The following is a 16852-nucleotide window of genomic DNA, read 5'->3' as shown; positions in this document are numbered from 1 at the left end:
GGAGATAGCCTATAAGAATGACTGTACTGAATACAGTTTGTTTATATACTCACAGAAAACTTATGCTACTGATTTATTTCAGGATCGGTTTAAATATTACTGCGAAAATTTTTTAATTGAATTGTTTTAAGTTGAATTTAAAGATATAAAACATTCCATCCTCTCAAAAATAAAGTAATATTTGGATGGTTCCTTTCTGTATTTCCAATGTTTTTCAAATTTTTAAATATTAGGATAGATATTAAATGCGATAATGTAGTAATTTTGAACTCTACTCTGAAGAGAAAGGAACAAAAGGAGAAAATAGCTTTCGTTTTTAATGATAGAAAGAGGAATACTTCATGGCACTTTAAAACAGTCGAAGGAAAATCATGACTTTACTTTAGTAAATCTCATCTTCTATGGGATTTCATTGATAATAAAATAATTTTCTACCAATTACTAGTGTCAGTTTTAAAAGCACAATATTTAATACAATCTTAACCTTTAATCTTTATTATCACATATTTTTTTAAAAAATTAATTTAAACTTCATAATTAATCATTTGAGCATTGTATACATTTTTGCCCACAATGTGTTTCGTTTTAATAACACACACTTGTAACTGCTTAATTTATGACAAACCGAAATCCTTTAAGAATTCACCGCACGAAGCCACTTCGGTCTCATAACAATAATGATTTTACAGGAAGAATGGCAGTAACAACTTCACTTGAAGTTAAAAGAAGATAAATGAGAAAATAAATTGTTATTACGGCATGTTTTCTAGTGTGGGTGAAAAACATATTCTGCTTATTTTTATGTTCTTCATAATATGGAGATGATTTATGGAAGAAGTGTTAAAAAGACAAATAGCATTAAAAATAATCGCTGCTGTTTTTTTTCTTCACGCCTTTATATTTTACCACCTTTTCAAAAATATTGAAAAAACGAACATTTATCTCAAATAGTGTTCATGTCACAATTATTTCTTCATTTGTATTTCCGTTTTTTTTCCAATCAGTCAGTTGAAATTTTATTAATATTAAGCCGAAGGTCTAGTTAACTATCACAGCTAATATATATTTTTAGAATCCGTTCCAAAAATAAAGAATCTAAAATGTATATACTTCACAAACGAGCTGCGATGGCTCAGGGGATAGAGCGTTCGCCTTCCAATGAGGGTTCGAATCCCAGTCGATACAAATTCCGGCTTGCACCGACCACAGTGCTGACGTATAATATCCTCAGTGGTAGACGGATCATGGGTTACAGTCCCTTTGCTGTCAGGTTAACCGTGGAAGGTTATTGTGGTCTTCCTCTCTATGTAACGCAAATGCGGGTTAGCTCCATCAAAAAATCCTCCACGAAGGCAAAATTTCTCCCAATACTCGATCCAGGAGTTCCCTTGTCTTCTGGATTGGGTTCAAAATTACAAGGCTACGGAGTTGAACATTAGTTGTCATAAACCCATAAAATTGGGTCAGCTGTTCAACGACGGGTATGAAACCTCTCTATGAAACGAGTTGCGAATTAGTATTTAAGCGAAGAAGAAATATAAATGCTGTCAGATCCCTATTTAGGAAGACCGGAGAAAAAACATCAAAACTAGTTTTACTACCTTATGAAACTTGGAGGTATTTTTAATAATCATCTTTCAGCTTTCTCTACCACTCAAATAAGATTTGATGTTTTCAATCTCAGTCACTAATCACTGAATTTCGATGACGTTTTTGTTCCACCCCTGAATATTGATTTGCGACTCCTAATGTGAATATCTTTTGACAGGAATTCTAAAAATCTGTATTAAGGGCGATCATTAAGAGAAATCTATTAAATCCAATATGCCCATTACCGTTCGTTAACCGACCCGACAAATATTTGTAAAGACTAAAAGCTTAAAACATAAAAGTTTTAGAGGCATTTTAATATTGCAACGGAAATTAATTATAATTCATAACAATGTTAGTCTGACACACTTTTAACGGGATACAGTTAATGTTTACGGAATTTTAAAAATTTTCTTAGTATAATCAAATTTTTTCCTGCCAAATGTACTTCGGAAGAAAGAACGCGGCTATACGATAAAATTTTTAGAGTATTAGTTTGTCTTGCAGGTATTTTACAAATTTTTATTGTACTCAAATTTAAAACAGTTTTAAAATCAATTGTTAATGAAATTTTAAATGAAATTTTTCATAAAAGTAATTTTTAACAATGATATCCATTGATACTTTCTAATTTCAATTTTAATAATTACAAAATTTAAACGTAATGATAAATATAAAATATTAAGAATAATAAAAAATGATATGATTTTTCAAGTTCTCTAACTTCTTAAGTATATAATATTTGAACTTAGTAAATATTAAAAAAAAAAATTATATTGCTATGTTCTGTTGACACTTACATTTATGTTTATATTGCAATCGCCACGATCCAATATAATTACCACGCGCCGTTATTTACAATCCAATTGTTTATTTAAAAAACGCGTCTCGAGTATAACCTTTAATTATGTGCCGTAATTCGTAACAATAAGATTTACAGTTACTTTGTAATTTCAATGAACACAATGATAAATGTAAAATATTAGAAATAAAAGAAGATGCCATTTTGTAAGTTTTCTACATATTTGAATTTATAAAAAATTGCGAAAAGTTATATTTATATTGTTATGTTATGTTTATACTTACAACTATGTTTATATTTACAATTATGTTTATATTGCAATGGTCACAATTCAATATATTAACCCCGATATATCGATTCACGATATTTACAATCCATTTTCGTAAAAAATTTTTTTTTAAAAAAAGCGTCTCTAACATTACGTTTTTTTACGTATCGTAATTCGTAACAATAATACTTACAGTTCTACACATAGTTATGTTTGATATCAATTTTATAATGCTATCGCCACTTTCATGAATCTAAATTTCGAAACTTTTGTCAATAATAATGAAAATGTTAAATTATAATATTTAATTATGATAGTTAATAAAAGCTTTGCAATAAAGTGTTCCTACTTAAACTATATTAACTGATTTAATCTTCAAACAAAATTCTCGGTGATTTTTAAAATAAACAATCTATTATTTATCCACCTGGATGCGAATAATAAATATCTTTTGTTCAACGCGAAATTCTCTGGAGGTTATGTATTTGGATAATGATAATGCGCAGAAAATTGCCTAGTCGATGTATTTACCTTTTTTGATCAATGTGGAAAAATAAGCATTACAAAACAGAAGTTTAAAACAAAAGGATTACTTCATGCCCAAATACGTAAACAAAGTTAAAGGTACCCCCCCCCCTAGACATCACGACTCATATACTTAGTCATGTAAATTAATTCTGAGCTAAGTTATAATTTCATCGAGTTGGCTTTATTTGGTGTTACTTCTGCCAATGTCCGATACACACTGAGGGTGTATGAACATTCAAAGAGAAAGATTTGAAATTAATTTGTCTGAGTATTCTGGAAGAATTATGGAAGAGGAGGCGTCTGCTATCACGATTTCGCCAGCAGCGCAAGTGCAACACGGAAACCGTGCATTTGACTGAAATTTCTGAAAAAGCTACTGAATGTCTTAACCCCTCTGTCCTTTTAGTCTCTGGAAAGGTAGGGAAAGTCATTCTGCTGTGATTGAAGCAAAGAATTAAATTGCAATAAAAATGTAGGTCAATATAGAGAAGAGGTTAAACCATCGTTTGTTAGGTGATAATTAATAATTTTTTAAATGTGCTTACAAAATAATAGAACGTGACTTTCCAATCAGGACGTGTCAGTTTTGACAATTGCTTAACTGATTATGAAAAGTTTTACATGGCTTTAAAAAAAACAATTACGTCTTATTTAATGACTCATAGAGTTTGATAGAAAAAAATGAAAAAAAGATACACGCAAATTTTATTGTGATGCAAATCATCATTTTTGACTGTAAATTATAGTGTATACTGTATTAAAAAAGCTCAAGTAAAAGCATATAAAATGTTCCTTTTGTTTATACATCAGCTTTGGTTCGAAAAGAAAATTTCGAATCTTTTGAAAATCTTGAAGAAAAAAAAACGGTCAAGCTAGATCATGCTTATACATACGATTTTAAGATTTCACTTAATTAATTTGAAAAATTTTAGATGTATCCAAGTTATTATTCGTAGTGTTGCATATACATTCAATATGGTTACGATAAATTCTATCGACCCACTAGTTTGTCCTCATAAAATTTCGTTCATACGATTTTTGTCCTTAATACTCATCTACTAAGATTTATAAATATTGTAAATGTACAGTACGCCAACTTACTTTGAGTTTACATACCTTATGTCCAATAGCAGAGTTAAATAAAACATACTTGATTGTAAGTAATTAGTTCCTCTTCATTGTGATACGCATTTGCAATTACCGATTGCTATTTTAATCGTGATTATAAGCAATTACAATTGTAATCATTATAACAATTATTTTAACTACTATTACAAATGATGATAATTAAATATAATCTTGATCACATTATAATTTTGATTACAAGTAATCGTATTATCTTAATTAGAGAGAAATTGATTACTGTAAATAATTCCATTTTACGAATTGTAATAGGTTAATTGCAATTCACTTGTATAATGAAAACGTAATTAGTTTTATTCAAAATACTCGCCACCAAGGTTTTGTTATTGTCTTCTGAGATGGGCTCAAATTTATCAATAAAGCTAATGAAATGCCATATTTCACCATTCAGATCAACTATACATTAACGATAATGAAACGAAGTAAAAAGGAACTAAGAAAAGACATATAAAGCACTGTTTGTATTTTTTATACATGGAGCCGGTTACATAATAAGTAAGCACTTAAGATTAAAAATTTGTGATTTTCTTATTTGTTGCAGACAAGCAATACGCAATACTTACGTTAAAAATTGAATTCGTTTTATCGTCAAGAATCTCTTGCAAATTTCAATAAACAAAAAAAATTTGGTTGAAAAGTTAAACTTTTAAAAAAACAGATTTAGGTAAGCAAAAAGAAGCTTCGATTTACTTATTTTTTGCTGAAATGAATGGAGAAGGTCCGAAATTACCAAAAACATGCTTAATGTCAAACCTGAACTAAGTATTAAAAAATGTAATTATAATTACTTTTACGCATGTAAATAAGTCCATAGGATTTATTTTTTTGAAATTGAAATCTAATATAAAATAAGGCATGCTAAATAACTTCTTAGGAGTAATTTGGTTACCATTATTTACGAAATTGTTACTATTTATGATTATTTATTCAAAATAAATATCTCTGTGAAGCATTTAGTTTTATACAGTTTTATAGCAAAAAACGAAATATTACTCTAAACAAAAATAAACATTTTACCTAGTTATTTCTTCTAAAAGTTTGCAAGGGTCAGAAGCATAGAACTTGACGCCAAAATAAAGAGTAAAAGTTTCCATTCCTATAAAAAAATATAAAAAAGTAACATCAGTGAAAAATAGAACAATCAAAAAACTGCTATCAAAACAAAAGCAAGACAACGATACAGAAAAATAAAGATAAATCTATAAAGAGTATTTTTGCTACACAAAAATAACTTCCCGTTTCCCGGAGGCCTCGTTTGCCCCTGATACTGATTTATAAACTCATTCAAACAGGAATAGAGAATAAAATCCCCAGATACATAAGAAAATGAAGCGTCCAGTCCCCTATGACTAATTTCGAGAAACATGGAAAAAATTAACTCGGAAGTAAAATCATAAATCTCACATACTAAGCTGCAGATCATTTCGCACAGGGAGTTCCTTCTTAGTTTTTGAAATTTATATCGTTTGCTAAGTTTTTAATCGATATAGTTTTCAATCGAATTCCGTGATGGAATAAATTCGAATGCACTTAAGCATCAAAGGAATTAATTGGATAGAAGTGATGACAATTTCATTTCATTTCTGTTTAGAGTCTTGAGAAGCCTAGTTTTAACGATAACAACAAAATTTGAAGTGATTATTGTTATGGAAAATAAAAACTTTCTATGTAGTTTCTCGGAAACTATGTTTTCCTACTTAAAAATAGGATATTGTTAATTATTATTAATAATGGAAATATTTTAATATTATTCAGGTCTTGTAAATAATGGCTTCGTGGCTTTTACCATAACAGACTTCGCATTATTTCGCATTATTCTGTTCAGCGAGAACTGAGAGTGAATTTAATTAAGGTTTGCTGTTTATCACCAACTTTACCTCATCTGTTAGTTCCTTACTGAGTCGTCAGTTCTTTTCTTTCTTACTATTAGACAGCTTAGTGCTAGTTGCCAAAATTTTGGCATCAATTAGCCAAAGGTAATGCCAATTGCTTACATTTGCTATTAGTTCTCGCTGAATAGAATATACAAGAAGAATTAACCAGAATTGTCTCCAAATCAGAAGAAGAATTGACTAAAATAAACTCAAACCAGAAGAATAATTTGCTGGAATGGACTCCAAACCAGAAGAAGAATTTACCACTATAAAATCCAACATTTTACAAGTGTGGTTCTACAGTCTTCGGAGGATTCTTTAATTTAAAAAAGTAAAAAGTGTGTGAAGAAAAATCAAATATATATTTAATAGGAGGGTTTTTAAAGACTTTGCGCCGCCAAGGCAATTGTCTTTACTTTTTCCTTCTTTCTTTTTCTTCGCCTATGAAGACACAGTTTCATGAAAATACTTAGTTTCTTATTCCTTCTGAATTTATTATTTTTAAATTCTTTCAACACAGTTAATAATCAGAGTCTGATGAAAGTATGTTTCCCTTCTATTTGTATTTTGAAAAACGCTGAAACATATATCAAATCGAGGGGGACCTTGTTTGGTTAAAATAAATTGGACAGGATAATAACTATGACAATCTTTTCTAACAATGCTGTTTACTTATATGTGTATGGGAAGGTAGCTGACCCCTGTTGCGAACGATGCAAAAGGTAAATGTTATTTTATTTATTTATTTGTATTTCTAGGTTCGTTATAACTTGTTTGATCTTCGAATTTAGCTTGTCGAATTCATTTCTATTCATTTTGAATTACACACATATTCTTTTTTATTTCTGCGATCCTTATTTGTAAAAATAAATCAGGGATGTAGTTAAATAATTTTTTTTTTCTAAAACAACAAGTTTTTATTTTTTATTACTTGGGTGTATTCGTTTATTACAAAAAGTTTCTGAATTTTTGGTGTACATCATAGATTGGAAGATAAATCTGAAATTCACCTGAAGAAAGAAAAAATCGTTAACCTTGGTCAGTAAAAATAAAAGTACATCCATTACTTGAAGAGTCCAGCGTGTAAGGAAGAGATTGATGGTAGACAGAACAAGTGCAAAGGTGGTTTAGAAAAAAATAATAATAAAAACAGTTCTTTCTGAATTATTTGAGAGAACATTTCCTTATTTACTTAATATCACAATCCATCCTTTTAGCAAATCGCATTCTTTTGATAACATAATTAAATGTTATTTATAATACTATTGATGAAATAATATAAACTTGCTTACTTTAAATAGGATTACATAGATTTTTTTTTATTACAAATAAAAAATATACATCCCAATTATTGATTTAATCTATTTCTGAGAAACGTTTAACATTCTTGTTTGGAATCGAGGAAAAAAAAAGCTGGTTGGAAGGAAGTTTTTTTAGTTATGTAAACCTACGTATGTCTGGAAAAGGAGAATCTTGACTTTAGTTGATGTCATTGATCAGAATGAGTAATTTAATATTTTTCTTTGCTGTGCTGACCATAATTTGTTTGTTACTTTATAAATTTATTTAATACAATGTCAGTTTCTAGATTTTTTATATTCTCTCTTATTTTATGCTGAGTTATTTTGGGAAATGTTCAGTTAGAATTTGAAAAGCATATTATTATAGCTTCGTATAGCAGTAGCATCCGTTGCTAAAATAATTATTGATTTCGGAAATGAATAAATGAAGAAAAGTAAACTTTTTTGAACATTTTAAAACTATTTTAATAATAATTGTGCTTCATCTAAAATCAATGTCTAATTATAATTTTTTTTTTTTTTTTTTTTTTTTTTTTAATATTTATGTTTTCTAAATCAATAAATGATTGTTTGACAATATGTTGAAATTTTTATCTCGCGCACACATCTGCAGATTCCATGGACATGAAACGTCATGTCCGTGGAAATGATGGTTACGTCTGTGGACATATTCATCTCATGTCTTTAACTTTATTAATTTGTGTATACACAGTGAAAACTCCGGATTAAATTACCGTGAAAGGTACCAGCACTCAGGGTGAAAATCCACTTCTACCGGAACATGTTAAGAAACAAAAAATCTGATATATCGTAATTTTTAAAGTAAATTCCGTAAATTTTTTATGGTAAAATAAATGGATTTTACAGATGATGCACAAAAAGTGCCGGTACTTTATACCATAATTCGATTCGGATTTTTTTACAGTGTACGATCTGAATTACTGCAACAGAGCAATTACCTAAGCTTTGATATCTCTAAAAAATTAACTTTATTCAAGAATTTGAAGAAAAAAAAACATCGCTGAAAATTCTTTTTTTTTTCTTCTTCTTTTTTTTAGGAAAATGATCTACATAAATTTGAACATTTATATTGAACTTTCATTTGGCGTTTTTTTTCAGGAGAAAATCCCTGCATACAAAAATAAAATCGAAAATTTCTACTGTTGAAAATTGCTGTTTCATATACAACACATTAAACTCAAAATTGTTGTAAATTAAACAAAAATTCCGTACCTTTCATCTGCTTCACTATAAATTTGTTTGGATCCAACCATTGCTACAAAGAGAAGAAGAAAAAAACATAAACAATGTATACATTATTAATTACATAAATTATTCATAAAAAAAGACAATTTAAAACGCCATTTATTACACATTTTTGCTTCGTATGAATTACGATGAAATTCATTAAAACTTGTGTACCTATTTATGTCTTACAAGTTATAATGATTGTCTACTAAAATAAACTCAATGGCGCGACATCCCATAGAGGGCCAAGGCCTACTGCTCCCACCTCAGTTTTTTTGACCTTGGGTAGATGTTCCGGTTAAGTGGTCAGCCGAACGCGGAACCCCCAGTTTTTAGTCCCAATGTTTGGTACTCATTTTATCGACCCACTGAAGGGATCAAACCCAAGACCTGTTTCACGAGAACACTACTGCTCAGCCATCTGGCGTCAATAATAATTGTCTACTAAGATTAATATGTTTTTCCCTTTTTATTACACAGTTTAATAGTGAAAGGAATTCATATCAAACTGTAAGTAAATATTTTCAAATGTTAAAACACATTAGCTGAGCATTATATACGAAACTATCTACGAAATTTATGTTAATACAGTTTACGGTTAATTTAATTCATTCAATTTAATATTCAAAAAATATACTACAGTGTAATACAATTAGATAAAAAAAATATTGTTCAATGTTTAACTATAAATTCAATTCTTACATAATACATTACAGTTATCATACATTCAATAAAATTGAATTTGCAACAAGAAATATTGTAAATTAATAATGATTTGAAAATGGATAGCTAAACTTATTTTAATATTCTCTGCGTACAAGGATAGTTTTGACCATAAAATTAAAAAAATTTCTCATTAAACCTATTGATAATAATTCTTGGATACTCCTTACACTAGAAAAGAAACATTGGTGTGTTGATTTTTGAAATATAACTCTTAACTAAGAAGACATTTAATGATTCAGACTGCTTAAAATGAGGCGAATCACATATTCGCTAGGTAAGTATCCAAAATATTTGTTATATTCGATTCCATGTTTATTTACTACATAAATATTAAGTTGATAAATTAATATTTATTTGATGTTTGTAAAATTCGAAAGAGTTGGAATGGAAAAAACATCAATGCATGCAATGTACGTGTATATTAGGCATTAACCTTTTTAAAAAAAAGGAAATACTGGGCAATGGGCATCACGCACTATTCCGTCTATTGTCAATAATAAAAGGCAATTATTAATAGCAACGACATCTAATGGTAAATGTGGTAAAAATAAATATTAGTATTCATTATCATGGAGTGAGTATTCCCGAAATTGACTTTTTACGGCTAATGGTCATTGCCTTTTATAAAACAGTATATATTTGTCCAGTATTTCTACACTCTTATTTTTTCTTTTTATAATATTGAGGGCGATTGCTCGGTTTAGACTAAATAATGGTATTTCACAAATACTGACTTTCACCAAAATATGAAATTATCGCTACATAATAATTTTGATCTTTCACAGCAACACATCTAAGCGATATATGTGTAAGGGGGACCGGAAAGTAAGGTCGTTTCGGCGCATTAAGCATTCGTTAGTCTTAGAAACCAATTCAATTTTTTCGATCCGGCATTGAAAGGTTGTTGCTAACGAGGGTGAATACATTATTGATTAAAAATAAAATCTTGATAATAAATATCAAATGCACCGAAAGGACATTACTTTCTGGTTCCCCTAATACTATTTTAAACCTAACTTTTTTTTCTTCCTTTCTGCTTTATTCTACGCTTTCGTTGATTTAATAACTCAAATCCAATATGTGTTGCTTAAATTTTATTAGTATTTTTTATTTATTTATTACAAATTGGCTTGCATTCATCAAATATATGATATAGTCTGAAGACCAATTTAAATTTCTTTATCTATCATGAGGTATATCTTTTCCATTCCTTCAGACTTTCTTATCCAATTCTGGTCGTAGAGTTACGTGAGTTGACAACAATTTTATTTCATTGCGAAACTAAGTTCTTTTTCTAAGACACATCCTAACAAAATATGAAATCGGTGTAGAAAAAAATATCTTATCTCTATTTCCAAATGTCGAGTCCATTTCACTTGATAGTGAACTTGCGTCCTTCGTTTTCTCTCCTACGCTTAAAAGAAATTATGGATCTCTTCATGATCCAAAAAGCCAGTTGCGAAACATAAAAGTGGCAATTTTTTTGCGCTTGTTCACTCGTAATGGCAGTTGGGCAACCATATTTTAAAATGAACAGTAACTCAGACATCGTTACCTGTTGTCTTTGAGACACCCACTTTTCTATCGATTACAACTGGAAATCTTTTGCTCCTTTAAAATATCTTTTCATAAAATCCATTTTAATAAATATCTTTTAACTCATCTCTTTGATAAGTTTATGATTATTATTTGAGAAAAAAAAATGCTTCGTTACCAATAAGCATGAAAAAGCAATAGGCATTTCTGTGCTTTACGAAGGAAATCATGCTCTTGTATAATGTATTAATTCTAGGCCTAACAGTAATTCTTTAAGTTTCATTCCACATTATGATTGACATAGTAATACAATTCCAAAAATTAGAGATAAAATTGAAATATAATTCGTTATTGCTTTTTTTTTAATCAATTGACATACATTCAGTATATGTAAAAAAGTAAAATATTCCCGCAATCGCCTACTGTGGACCTGGGGTCATAGAGTTTAAAGTTCCATAACGTGACCAACAACATGATTGCGTCAATGTGGTCAGCATTGCAAGCAGGTAACTTTACTTCCCAGACAAACTGGTAGTCATCGATGTAAACCTGGGTGGGCTTCAAGCCGCAATTGAGTATCGAACCCTAGTTTCTCAGAATGACTGTTAAGTGCCTTATCCACCGAGCCATCGTGACTCCATTAAATATAAATAATTCGATTTAATTCTGCTCTTACTTTGATAAAATCAATTTCAATTTCTTTACCAATCACAAAGTACATCTATCCAATCATTTTAAACTTACTCTGATACAGCAAAGACACGTCGTGTTTAAAGTTACAATAATTCCATTTCGTTGAGAAACAAAGCTATTTTTCTAGGATACATTCTATCAAAATATGAAATCAGCGTATAAAGAATAATTTTATATCTGTTTCAAATTAGTCTTGATATTGAATTTGCGTCCTTCGCTATCTTATTTTTCTCCTACGCTTCGAAAAAATTATGGCCCTTTTCAAGATCCAAAAGCACTGCTGTAAAATATAAAAAGTAGCCATTTTTTTTCCTTCGCTCATAATGGAAGCTAGGCAATCATATTTTAAAACTTATAGTGACTCAGATATCATTACCTGTCGTCTTTAAGACACCCACTTTTGGATGAGTGACAAGATGGGCGAAAAATATAATAGTTTTTTACCATTTCATTCATCACATCTCCACGATTTCCCCTCACTTTTTTTGTCATTCTAACACGCCCACTTTTGATCTGTTTCTTTAATTTTATTCGAAACGAATGATCATTCTAAGTAGGTCAAAATCAAAAACTACAATTTAATTAGAATTAATATTTACGTTATCTTTTAAGATTTACTCCTCCCTTTTTTACTTCCAAATTTTCATATCACAGCTTGACGCTGTGTCTAAATAAATAAAAACTCACGAAATTGAGCAACTTCTTTAGCTGGAACCATTAAACCACTGGACTAAATGTAATAAATTTTTACTGAGTGACAGGGCTAAGTGGGTCGGGTTTTCTTTCAAGTAATCGTAGGAAAATATGTTTATTATTTTTTTAAAAAAATTTTCTTTTTTTACTTCATATTACACGTTCACTTCTTTTTTTCCTAAGAAGTGAAAAATGGGATATTTTTCCTAATAATTCATAAAAGAAGAAATTAATTGATTGAGAAATTAATCGATTTATGAAATTAATTGATTGAGAGATTGCTTTCATTGCATAGCAGATTCGAGAAATCGGAGTTGATGACAATTTTAAAAGAATCGGAGTAAAAAAAAATTTTCTCTACTCCAACTCTGGATTATTTGGAAAAATTGCAAATAATCTGGGAAAATAATATAGAAATACAAATTATTAAGAATATGTTTTATTATTAAATTACAGTGGGAAACAATTTTTTTTTAAAAATTTCTCTACTCCAACTCTGGATTATTTGGAAAAATTGCAAATAATCTCGGCAAATAATGTAGAAATACAAATTATTAAGTCTATATTTTATTATTAAATTACAGTGGGAAACAATTTTTTTTTTTTTAAACGGATCTTGGGTGTTTTCAAGTCGTTGATTTCAAATCTGCACTCTATTTCTCTCTCCAACATTTTTTTAAACGACATTTATAGTTTTTTTTTTTTGTCGAAATGTACAAGTTTGAAAACGTTATACGTAAAAGGGAGTCGCGTAAAGGTTGGTTCAATTTCTAGGGAAGTTATAATCAGGATTAAAATTACATTCTCGCCAACAGCTCATTGTGCAGCTCCAGTACGACGTAAATGAGTTACAACAGCAAAATTGCATAGGAAGCCATACCCAGAAGTGACATTGTACGCAGCTAGGGGCGCTTTCCTTTTATGAATTTTTCTTCCACATGCTTCTGAATAGGTTATAATAGGGGAAGCACCTCTTGATGCGTACGATGACGTTTTCAGGTACGGCTTACGGGGCAATTTTAATCCTTCTGATGTGTCGTAACACCCCTAATAATTCGACGTAAAATTTATGCGACTCCATGTTATATATCAAGTTTTTAAACTTTTACATTTCGACAAAAAATTTACAAATGTGTCATTTATAAAAAAAATTTAGCTTTAGAAGCAAAACTATTTTCTGATTCGAAATCCTCACACTCGATTTCGACAAGATCAAGGTATTAGTATAAATACAAAAAAAATTTGTTCCCAATGTAGTTATAATAATTTTTTAATAAACTTAAATGAATTAAAATATGGAAGAAAATTGTTGTTGGAAAGTGGAGTTCAGATAAGCGTGATGCTTTAAATTAATATTGGCTTAGTAATTTGAATTTGTAACTTTTAAAGCAAATTGATTTAAAATGTAAATTGTGCAAAATTGCATAACTGCAATGTATAAAGCAACTTGATTTCACAATTGTCTTTTTCAAAAATATTTAATTATCTACGCTGAGAAAAAAATATAGTTAAAACTACCAGAATATGGTTAGATTTACCTTGTTTCTGGCTCTATGGGAACACCAAAAATCACGGTACTTTTTAACGAAGCGCTTTAGTAATAATTTTAGTAAAATTAACAGTAAAATATGGTTCTACAATATGTGATAAAATTTTATAAATATGGCAAAAATTTGGAAATTTTATCATAATACCCTAGAGCGTGGTATGAAAACAAGTTATTCGGATAAATTTATTTTTCAGTTTTGTATTTTTAACAAAATGTATGCTTGTTTTTTCAAACTATGAACTATAATTTTGAAAACCAAAATTTTTGGTAAACCGTTAGCATATAAACGGAAAAATGACAAAATTATTGTTTAAGTATTGTATATTTTGATTTATTAACCAAAATTATGAATTTTTCTTACCAGAAATTCCATTACAATAAGGTAATTTTACCGGAATTTTTTTTCTTGTTTAAAAAAAACTTTTTTATTCAGACGATCGATTGTTATGAATCACTTCTTGGAGATCATATAGTCTCTCCATAATTTCTAAATAAAAAAACTCTTGACATTGTGTTCATAATTTTTTTCCCCTGTAATTTCTGCATGAAGATGCTTAATTTTGTCATTATTTTATTCTACATTAAAGGGAAAAAAACTATTAATTATATAGAATTTTGACATAACAGCCAATCAATGTCTTATAAATCTCATTACATAATAATTTTTTTAATTATGAAATTTAGTGAGTACGAAAACAAAAAAAAAGACAAAGAAGAAGAGGACAAAGAGTGCAATCATTGTCTCCTCAGATTTTTTCTTCTCTTAGAAAAGATAAAGTAAAGAAAAAAATCTAGCAATGCAGAAATTTTTTTATTAATTGAATAAGGTTTCACTTCGCTGGTTTTTTAAGTACCCTATCCTTTTCTTAAATTATGTTAAAAAAGAGGATAACTGTTTCGTCAAACTTCAAAACTTGATTAAATTTTTGAGTGCTATGCTGTTATTAAAAGTACCATAAATGACTTTTATTTGAAATGATCGAAGTAATTTTATTTGTCACCTTTATGTCACGTGTATTATATACACAACATGTTAAACAATGAACAGTTTTTGACAATTAATAAAAAAGTTATACTTAACTAAAAACAAAAAATTATATTACACTAGTTCCCAATTGATTTTCTTTTGATTTTAAGAGAATGTTTATAGATGAAATAAATAGATCTGTACAGAAATTTTTCAGTTTTTAATATTCGTAAGCATCGTCAATTAAATTACTATTCAAAATTATTTTACATCCATTGTTGCAACTTTCTTAGGTGGGAAAAAAATGAATATATGCATTTACAAAATGTATTTGTTAATTTAAATACTTATTTTTATTCAAAGATTAAACTAAATTTGATAATTTTTCTTCCGATTTTATAATTTATATATCTATTTCATCACGCGCCCTAGCATATACACTGAGTTGCAAAAATTTTTTGTCTTTCTTAATTTTGAATGTAACAACGATTTTTTAATATATTTCAAAATATAGTTTTAAAAAAATGGATATTAAAATCGTTATGAATTCTAATATTTTTTGAAGGGGTCTCTTATTTTTAACGTGAAAGTTACATGGAAAATTAATTTTTATTTGACACTAGAACAGAAGTCGAATTGGTTGCAACTGCAATTTCACCAAGAAAGAAAATTCTGTTTTTAATTTCTAACTTTTAACCAGTTGTAGTAATATAAATCATTACGTTTATTGCTAAGTAATTAATTATGGGATGAAAAGTCATTATACAGCATACTAAAATTCAAGAAATTATATTTACAAATCAAATTCCCATGTTTTTTGTTAAAATAATTATTCTGGTTTTTAACATTAAAACATCTATTAAACCTGTTGACAATATCAAATGTTAAATAATTTTTTTTAAAATTATTTTTATGTTTGTAAGTTATAAAATATAGATAATCGGTTTTAAGCATTCTACTAAGCTATTATTGAAATTCTTATTCATATGGAATATATTTTAAGACATGTGTATTTTATTTAAAGATTTAACTAGATTACATAGATTTTCTTCCGCTTTTATAATAGAAGTATTTATTTCTAATGCGCATTCTAGAAAATGTTAAGCGTAAAAAATAATTTCTCATTTCCGAATAACTGATTATTTTCTCTCTCATTTATTTCGAAACATTCTATCGTAACATAAATATTTTAAAACTCAAACAATGTTGATACGTTGTATCTATAAAACAAAACCCCTATTTAATCATATAATACATTAGTAAAAAAATTTTTTATTTCCTATAGTGTTATTGTTAAATTTCTATTTCTTCTTTTCTAAAATAAATTCAAAATATTTTATTCAAAACATAAATATTTTAAGATTTAAACAATGGTAAGTTTATTTCTTACTCTTTGACCAGTAGCGTCAATAAAACGGAGCCCAAAATATGCAGTTTCCATCAAATTTAAATGCTTGAAGACAACATCTAATAACTGTTGACCTCTAGATGATTCCTGAAATAAAAAAAGAGGATAAAATTATTAATTATTAAACAAAATAATGATACAGTGAAAGTCAAACCATTATTATAGCATTTAGCCCTACAGCCAAGAAGAAAATCTCCCCCCCCCAAAAAAAAAAAAAANCCCCCCCAAAAAAAAAAAAAAGAGCGATTCATTTAAGGTCGCTGAATTGTAAATTAGCAGGCCAGCTAGCAAATGAAGAATGGATTATAAAATAGTGCCTAACTTTTTTGGCGCAAATAATTACGTTGCTTTACTTTTTAAAAAAAAAGGTAAAATCATTATTATGTTAATTATAATATAATAGAGGTCTTTACGGTGTCGGCGATCGAAAAAATAATTTGAAATTTAAACATTTCATTAGTTTATATATTTATGAAAAGCTTATATATAATTATAATATATATATGTATTTATTTCTAATGCGCAT

The 16852-nt window shown here is 28.4% G+C and overlaps 1 protein-coding gene across 1 annotated transcript in view; it reads right to left on the bottom strand.

Moving 5' to 3' along the window:
- LOC107448451 (band 4.1-like protein 4) overlaps nucleotides 1–16852 on the bottom strand; it is a gene marked incomplete in the record, with an annotated part of 159261 nt that overhangs the window by 28997 nt on the left and 113412 nt on the right. Inside the window, 3 exon segments of the mRNA XM_043050719.2 lie at nucleotides 5349–5427; nucleotides 8740–8782; nucleotides 16309–16413. Coding sequence (XP_042906653.1) covers nucleotides 5349–5427; nucleotides 8740–8782; nucleotides 16309–16413 — 227 coding nt within the window.

The sequence above is a fragment of the Parasteatoda tepidariorum genome, chromosome 3 (genome assembly GCF_043381705.1).
Source record: "Parasteatoda tepidariorum isolate YZ-2023 chromosome 3, CAS_Ptep_4.0, whole genome shotgun sequence".
Taxonomy (NCBI): Eukaryota; Metazoa; Arthropoda; class Arachnida; order Araneae; family Theridiidae; genus Parasteatoda; species Parasteatoda tepidariorum.
The sequence above is the reverse complement of the archived record's forward strand: the minus strand, read 5'-3'. Positions and strand labels throughout refer to the sequence as shown.